Source organism: Beta vulgaris, chromosome 3 (assembly GCF_026745355.1).
Source record: "Beta vulgaris subsp. vulgaris cultivar EL10 chromosome 3, EL10.2, whole genome shotgun sequence".
In the NCBI taxonomy this organism is placed as follows: Eukaryota; Viridiplantae; Streptophyta; class Magnoliopsida; order Caryophyllales; family Amaranthaceae; genus Beta; species Beta vulgaris.
The window spans coordinates 53,949,165-53,958,175 of NC_079204.1; the positions used below are offsets into that span (position 1 = coordinate 53,949,165).

A 9,011-nucleotide genomic window follows, 5' to 3' on the forward strand; every position below is an offset into this window, starting at 1 on the left:
CACATGAATACATTGCTATCAGCCTATAACAGTAAGTTTCGAATCCGAAATCTGATGTATCACATGTGGCGCTCAAACCATCTTGCTCTTGTCAGTGAAGTTCCCTCAAACTTTACCAAACAATCCCCTATTTAACAGCTGACGGCAGTCACGCTGCTGAGAAGGCCACTGGTCCCACAAAAAACAGTGGGTCCTACTTAATAGTACAGCGCGTGAAAACACAGCAGCCTTTTGTATTATTAATTCGTTCTCTTTAATGCCCTCTCTTTTTCTTCAGTCCCTCATCCTCCAACAAAGGAATGAAAGTGAAAGAAATGTTGTTTTCATAGTTTTAGTCGTTACACAAAAACCTGCAATTTCACACTTTTTTACATTTTTTACCTTTTCCTTTTTTTTCCCACCATCACTTTTCTTTGTAAAAAGCATAACAACATTATAACAGTAAACATTACCCATTCTCTTCTTATTCTCATTCTCCTTCTTCTTCTTTGTTAAGTTCTTCACTTTTTTTTTTTTTCTTTCTCTCTCTTCATTTTCTTTTTAATATTCATCATTCTTCCAAATAATATTATGACATAATCTTTCATGCATTAATATCATCTTCCTACATTGTGGAGTTAAGCTAATTACAAGTAAGTATATATTTGTTTTTCTTGGGATTTTATAAGGTTTTTATATAATATTTTTTCCATTTTTTAATCCAAAGTTTGAGTCTTTTTGTGTTTTTGGGTTAGTTTCTGATATCATGATATGGGTTTCATGCTTCTTATTGTGTTATATTGTAAGCTTTTTTTGTGTGTGTGTGTGTGTGTGTGTGTGTTCTTATACTATTTCTTATTGTTCTTATTGTATTATATGCTTCCTTTTTTTTTCAATCCAAAGTTTGAGTCTTTTTGTGTATTTGGGTTAGTTTCTGATATCATGATATGGGTTTCATCATTCATGCTTATTATTGTTTTATATTGTAAGTTTTTTTTTTTTTTTTTTTTTTTTTTTTTTTTTTTTTTTTTTGTGTGTGTTCTTATACTATTTCTTCCTTTTTTTTTTCAATCCAAAGTTTGAGTCTTTTTATGTTTTTGGGTTGGTTTCTGATATGGCTTTTCTTGCTTATTGTATTAGATAATTGTGGGGTGGTTGATTTTCTGTTGAAATTTATGGGAGTTTGGCTGTATGCTTAATATTCTTTACTTCTGCTTATTCTGGGTATTTGTTTTTATGTGGATGTATGATTTGTATGTGTATGCATGTTGATGTATGAATTATATCTTTTCTTTTTGTGGAGAGGATGCCATGATTTGTCAAGTTCTATTTTATGGAAATAATCCAGCTTTAATTGACTGGAGTTTCAATTTTGGTACATGATCTTCTTTTGCATTAAGATCAACAGACTAATTTGGCAAAAGAAAAAAGGGGTTTAATAAGTTACCAAGTTTTCCACTTGCAAGTAGCCAACTTTAGTACTTTTTTTTTTTTGTTTTTATTATTATTTATAAAAGTGCTTAGTTTTATGAAAGTGGGTTTTAATTGTTTCTAGAAAAATCTAACTGGAAAATATCCTGTTTTAGCTTACAAATTGTGTTGGAGTTCTGCCATGATGATCTTGCAATTTGTAAGCATTGGATTTGGATGAGAAACACATTTGGACACATTCACATCTTAAGTCTTGTTTGTTGTATTTCCTCTTTTTCTGTGGTTAGTGCACTTATTTTATCCACTTGTATAACTTGATGTCATGCTTTATGCACAAATGAATTTTAATAATTAAATAAAGTGTCAAGAACTCAAACTGGTGAATCTACATTTTAGGAACCAAAATATTCATAGGACCTTGTTATGATTTTTTTTTTTTTTTTTTTTTTTTTTGCAAAAGTAATTTGTGTACTAGTTCATACTCAGATGTCAAGTAATCAATTCTGGTACCCTTTTTCATGTGTAATTTAGCATAGAAACAAGCAAGGGTTTAGATCATGACACCTATAATTAAGTAGATTTTGTGTGAATAAGTCATGATTTTGCAGATGCTTAGTCTAATGAACTTTAATTGTGTGCAGAACCCTGATATACAATGACAAGGGTGAGTCCTGAGCTTGATTATGAGGTGCATAGTGATGCAGTTCTATCAGTTTCTGCTGATGTTAGCTTTCCTTCTAATGGATTTCCAAAGTACAAAATTGGACCCAATAATGAGATAGTGGAAGAGCCTAAGCCTCATCCCGATTCCCCGCCCCTCAAGGAGGTTGTTACACAAGAAACCAAGCAACTAGCCGAGCAAAACAAACGTCTCTCCGTTAGAGATCTTGCCACTAAATTTGATAAGAATTTGTCTGCTGCTGCTAAGCTATCAGATCAGGTTACATTATAGCTGACTTATGTTATTTTGTCTGGTACCTCATGGGGTGCAGCTCCCTTGAGGGAAATTAAGGCATTGCATGTTTACATATCTCTTGTTTGATTTTCAGGCTAAAATAAGGGAGACGGCTTCATTGGAAGGACATGTTCTTTTGAAGAAACTCAGAGATGCTCTGGAATTATTTAAAGGCTGCATGGCCGGTAGAAATAAGGAGGATGTAGAGAAAGCTATCTCCATGGTTAGTCTTTTGTACCTTCTTTGTTTTCAGTAGTTCTTTCCTGACCTCTAACTGGGCTGTTATTGTCTTGTTACCTGTCTCAGTGTTACTAATTCGCCATTTTGTGGTACAAGAATGGGTAAAGGGTATGCAATGTGGCTATCTGATTAGCCCAAAAGCATACCACTTGCATGTACCAATTCCCCTTTTTACAGACCACAGTTTGCAGCATGGTTTAGAGAATTAGGTAACCTTCATTGATATTATCTAGCTACAGTAAATGGAAGGGCGTGAGTTATGAAACAAGGAAAAAATGGAGTCTGATATGCTGGTTTGCCCTTTTCTGAATCTGCAATATTATACAATATTAGACCCTTCACTAAATGTAGGTTTTGCATCTTGAGAGTTTGGATGTCATAAGTTAATGGAGTCCATTTTTGGCTTCATATTCGTCGATAGAGGATAAGCTTTTGGAGAGCTTTATAAGATTCTGGTTTCCACAGACCACAGCTACTAAAGAACTCTTCAACTTGGTAGAATAGTGGAATTGCGTAATGCTATTGCTATAAATTTTTCCATCAGCAATTATATGGGAACTTGACACCCCAAATCCTATGGTAGCTGTGGGGTATCATTAGGATACTTATTAGTGACCTTATTTTCGAATTTGAAACGGTTAAACTTCATGTGTTGACCTGGCTACTTATGGTGGTAATGTATCTCGAGATTTTTGCTTTTGTAATAAGAAGAACAGTGGGTGCATCTCCTTGTGCTTTGGGAATAGTGTTAGAAGACTTCTACTTCGACAATGTGGCTTATGTTGCATTTGGTTAAATCGCTCACTCTTTTGTAAGACTGTAAAGAAGCTATAGCTCTTGTTTTGTGCTTGATTCTGATGGAGTAATCCATCAAGAAAACATATTAGAGAAGATCTTTATAATCTTGCGAGTTGCACATATGATCCATTAAGCAAACATATCGCTGTATTAAGATCACCATTTTCCTACACTGATTACGCTTCATTTCTACAGGTGGAAGCTTTGGCAGTTAAACTGACTCAGGAAGAAGGAGAGCTAATTCAAGAGAAGTTCGAAGTCAAGAAGCTGGCAAACTTTCTTAAGCAGGTGATGGACTGTTAAAAGCTGTATATATACTGGATTTGATCATCCTCTACAAATTTTGATGATTTTGGAATACTTCGTCACTGTTTCCTGATATGTTCATGCATCAATCTGTCCCACTCAAGAGTTGTTAAAACATCCATTTTACTTGTGGTATGAAATTTGTCGATTTTAGTTTCCTAGAGTGTCTTTGTCTGATTAAGGGTAAGATTTGCGCTTATCTGGAACTCCATGGACCTCTAACAAGATTAATGCTGGGTTACATTGTTGTGCATTTTATTGGTGGGATGCAATATTTAATGCATTGTATTGCCAATATGTGATAACGAGGGATAGTTTTTCCTTTTGTCCTGGTTGGTCAATAGGATAAGTTTTAGAAAGCAAAAGTATAACTGTAAGAGTCTTCTATTTAAATTGAGAGAAATCAAAGTACTTGGTTATTAGTTGTACGTCTTACACCATCCTGCAAGACGTATATCTCTCTTTCCAGCTTTGTTCAAGAAGAGAGTGGTCTCAGGCATTCAGCAGAAGGGATGCAGTCTGTGGTTTGTTGAATTGACTCTTATTTACTGTTCCTTGCATTTCCAGGCTTCTGAAGATGCAAAAAGATTGGTAAATCAGGAAAGATCCTTTGCTTGCGCAGAAATTGAGAGTGCTAGAGCTGTAGTCCAGAGATTTGGGGAGGCTCTTGAAGAAGAAGAAAAACTAGCTCAAACATCCGGAAAGCAGGTTTGTAAAGGTTGCATGTATTAGAGTACTTTCCTGACTTCGTGGAGATAAACAATGCTAAAACCTTATTTGCAATAGGATGGGGTCAGGTGCATGAGTAAATATTATACGGGGGTCATCCACATAGATATAGCGTTGATATTCCTGAATGGAACTATTTTTGGTGCTAACACCTCAAATGGAATTGATGTTCTAATTAGACCCTATCTTAATCTCTGTATCGTGGTCTAATTTAAATGTGAAAAAGTACATCATTTAGCCTTTCTACCTTGAATTGTTATACGATGGCTGCAAATGGAAATTATAATATACTGAATACGGATATTCACACAAAACGGTGGAATATAATATTTGACATTTAATAGATTGTGCGATTGGCTTTAGTCTTTAGTGTTTAACTTGTGTACATGTCTTTCTGATCTTGAATAATGTTAGGATGTTGAGACATTGGTGGAGGAGGTCCAGGAAGCTCGACGAATCAAAATGATGCATCAGCCGTGCAAGGTGTGCAAAATGCAATTCTGTTCTTTCAGTGATTTATGCTTATGTCACCTGTACCGTATATAGAATTGCCTCCTATAATGGCAATAATGCTACGATACCTTAAATTGTCTTTATAATTTGTGCTATCTTTTCGATGAAGACACTGCTCTTGTAAACAGTTTGTGGTGCAACTCATGCAGTTATTGTATATGATTTTCTGTATTCTTCAGATCTAGTGTTCCTTGACTATATTAGTGTCATCAAGTAAATATACATGAATTTTTTTTCCTGCGGTACTTAATGGCACCTTAAAGTATATATCATGTATGGACCACGGTTTGCTTGTTCAGTTTCAATATTTTCATGCGTTTTTTCTTGTTCAGCCTTCTTTACAGGATGTTTGATGTTATATTAAGTTCATAGGAGTGATGTGGTGGTAATAATCATGTAACAAGACACTGCCATAGTTTTGGTACTAAGATGCTGCCACATTCTGTAATCTGTCCTATTGGACTTGTTTCTTGAGATAAGATTAATTAAATGTAATCTCATTGTCAAGCTTGATTGACCAGTACAAGACATTTACGCTGTGGTAGCCCCCCCCCCCCCTCCTCTGTTATGAGACTGAATTCGTATTCTAATGTGTGCTTTTCTTCCATAGGTGATGGACATGGAACATGAACTTCGTGCTCTAAGACTCCAGCTTCGAGAGAAGTCTATATTCTCGGCTAAGCTTCAAAAAGAGGTATATATTGTTCCTTTTCTCAAATTCTCTGAGTGGACATTCAGCTTTTCCGTATTGTCTCTTTGCTCATACACTTCACCCTTAAAGCATCTCTTTGCTACATTGTTTCCTTTGTGCTATTATAGAAGTACTGGGTTTGCATGGCTTACTTGTCCTTATCAATGCTTTTCAGCTGGCAATGAGCAAGAGAGCGGAAGAGAGTAGATTATGTGTGTACCAGTTAGAGGGTGTTCAAACCTTAGGTTCATGTCTTAGAATCAGGCCTCGTGCCAATAATGCTCCTGATCTTTCAAAATGCTCAATTCAGTGGTATCGTGTATCATCTGAGGGTGACCTTAAAGAAATTATATCAGGTGACTATTTACCATATTCCTTCTTGTGTTTGTATCAATTTGTTCTAAGCTTTTGTTTTTGGGGTTTATAGGTCATTCCTTTTCAGCTTGTTCAAACTGAATACCTTCTACTTTATTAATCTATCTTGTCTAAATGTTACTCGGACTCGTGTACTTGTATTGGACATGTGTATGTGCCCAAGTGTCCGACTCAGCTATTATGGAAAGTTTCCATAATTTTGGCCTAAAATGAAGTGTTGAAGTATCCATATCTTTGGCAGAATGTCGAGCATCCAACACGGGTGTGTGAGGTAAATTAAGAGTCCGAGTAACATATCACTCGTATATCATTTTGGTTTACTATTTATCAAACAATCTTATCAGAGGATTTTTGTTCTCACCTGTTTACTAATGGTGTACTTACAGAGGACACCATTCTGTTTGTGACAACTGTTGCTCATAATTTCTGCTGCTCATAATTTGGCAATTCAGCCTTCATCTGAACTCTCTATCTTGTAGGTCACTTTGCTTAGTTATCTACTTCTCTCATTTCTAGGTGCCAACAAACCTATTTATGCACCAGAACCCTTAGATGTGGGCAAAATTTTACGAGCTGATGTTGTTTCTGATACTCAGACGATTTCAGTGACAACTGTTGCAGCCATTGACCCTGGTTTGTATTCTGTCCCTCCCTTTCTGACTCTCTCTCACACAATATATAGCACAGACACTTAACTACACACATGAGCGCTTAGTCTCCCATCGATAAGATTTTCATCACTTTTGTGACAGCTCCTGGATTGACAAGCTATGTGCAATCACTTCAGCGGAGGTCCAATGCAGAATTCCATGTATGTTATTCCTTTCCCCTATTTGATGCGATGCTATTCGGACTCTTCATATTATCTTAACTATACGCGTGATCCTCAACACTCCGACATGGGTATTATATTAATACTTTGACACTTATATTGGGCCAAAAAAATGGAAGCTTTGCATTAAATAGCCAAGTCAGACATGAGTACCCAAGTCCGAGTCACACAGAGTTGGTTCATAGTTGATAGAAGTATTTTTGCTACAAAAATAGTTTCTAATTCCTTAAATTATGGGCATCTCAGGATTCATGACTATAATGGTGTTAATATCTCTATCTTTCCTGGTATGTGCAAGTTGCAACTTCATCACTGTACTATTTGGTGACATTTTACACATTCATGCAGGTTGTAATATCACAGATGAATGGACATGATTATCCATCACATTCTATCCATGTATTTCATGTGGGAAGATCAAGACTAAAACTCAGCAGAGGATGGATAAATAAAACCAGGGAGTCATATTCTACATCAATGCAGGTATATAATTCCCCATGCACACTGGTCTTTGCTATTTACAGCCACAATGCTTGCTGGTAATGACTTCACATTGACGTATTATTACGACTTGGTAGAATCAGGACTCTTAGTTGTTTATGGCCATGCATAATAAACCAGTTTATAGGAGTTCCTCTAAATCCTTCTTGAATGATAGTATCACAGCCCAGCCGACATGCAAAAATCATATGGAGATTCCAGAGAATCTATCTTACAGAAGGTTTTGAGTACATCGGGTGTAGTCACCACATAAAAGTCAACTTTGTACAGAAGTTTGTTTTTCTATAATTTTGGGTGACTAAACCTTGTTGTATACAAGCTTTTATGCTCTTACAAGAATTGGAGTATGGCGGACATCTCCAAATACCCATGGTTGCATCAACTCAATATTGATGCCACCGGAAGGAAAGAAAGGTCTAGCCCAACACAGTACGGATTCTAGAGTCCACATAGTAAAACAAAACACCCTCTAGTGTGGAAAATACCTATTTTACTAGTTACTCTTACTGTCTTACATATTCCATGGACTCATAAAGAAGAATAAAAGATAGAACCCCTGTGCATAGGCTAATGCGACCAATTAATCTTACATCTAAAAAGATAGATCTAGAGAGGTCGGAATGTGCTGTCTTTTATCTCCAACTAGCACAAATCAGTGGAAAACCGTTTTTTAGATGCTTGCTAAAAATTTCTCTGATATATACTGTATGTGACATGTACTTATTCTTTCCTGTTCTCTTCAATAATCCAGCTATGTGGTGTAAGAGGAGGAGGTAATGCTGCTTCGAAATCATTGTTTTGGCAAGTAAGGAAGGGACTTTCCTATGTTTTGACATTCGAATCCGAAAGAGACAGAAATGCGGCCATTATGATTGCAAGAAAATATGCTCTTGATTGCCATGTAAGTATTTCATTTATCTGATAAATCAATTAACTACCCTGACTTGTTTATTTATGAGGGATAACTTACAAAGCTAATGACCTTTAAGGAGAGTTCATGAAAGTGTGTAAGCAAAAGAACTTTGACATTTTCTTATCCTTTTTTTTTGGTGAAATTTATTTACGACAGGTCGAACTCATTGGACCTAACGAGTGACGACGGAAGCTAATATCAAGCCTAACCAAATTTTGGAGCCTCTATCGAATTGAATGCGAGATTAACCTTGATAAAAGAGTTTCCCTTGATTTTTTTTGTTATTTTTGTTATGGCTTTCTTGGTGTGTTGATTTTGGTTGTATATTTGTGTGGTTTTAGATGATATATATAGAATAATGGCTTGTATTGGTTCACTAATTTAGTTACAATCCTTCCTTAGGCATTGGTTATTTTTGTTTGCCTAATTCTTGGTTGTAACCTTTCTTGTTGATATAGATATAATCATGTGCTTTTCACAAAGTGGCGTATACCGTGAATTCAATTTGTTTCACAATTGGCTGAGAATCAGTCTTTTTTCTTCTTGTCATGGAAAATTTTCATAGATCATATGGGCTTCATTCCATAATCAATAGTTAATGGTAAAATAAGCTTTGTTGTAAGAACATGCGGCAACTCGGATCTCACACGAGAACCCTTTTATTATACTCCCTTTGTCTTTTTTACTTGCTACATTTTTCATACATGAACGTCTTTTTTTACTCGATACATTTTTTATTTGGTAATCA

General features: G+C 35.8%; 1 protein-coding gene across 1 annotated transcript; it reads left to right on the top strand.

Moving 5' to 3' along the window:
• Window positions 1–296: 296 nt before the first annotated feature.
• LOC104889525 (hypothetical protein) lies at window positions 297–8,779 on the top strand. The gene is made up of 13 exons (XM_010674766.4): window positions 297–632; window positions 2,052–2,350; window positions 2,460–2,588; window positions 3,599–3,691; window positions 4,277–4,417; window positions 4,853–4,921; window positions 5,562–5,645; window positions 5,818–5,998; window positions 6,534–6,650; window positions 6,770–6,828; window positions 7,198–7,332; window positions 8,102–8,251; window positions 8,420–8,779. Exons 2-13 carry the CDS (start codon window positions 2,066–2,068, stop codon window positions 8,444–8,446), a joined length of 1,470 nt encoding a protein of 489 aa, XP_010673068.2. The 5' UTR covers window positions 297–632; window positions 2,052–2,065; the 3' UTR covers window positions 8,447–8,779.
• The last annotated feature ends 232 nt before the right edge of the window (window positions 8,780–9,011 follow it).

What these genes read in the sequence shown, in the direction of transcription:
- LOC104889525 (XM_010674766.4), top strand. Translation starts at nt 2,066, where the DNA reads ATGACAAGGGTGAGTCCTGAGCTTGATTATGAGGTGCATAGTGATGCA. An exon ending in TAGAGAAAGCTATCTCCATG is followed by an intron (nt 2,589 to 3,598) that starts GTTAGTCTTTTG and finishes TCATTTCTACAG; the next exon opens with GTGGAAGCTTTGGCAGTTAA. An exon ending in GGTCCAATGCAGAATTCCAT is followed by an intron (nt 6,829 to 7,197) that starts GTATGTTATTCC and finishes ACATTCATGCAG; the next exon opens with GTTGTAATATCACAGATGAA.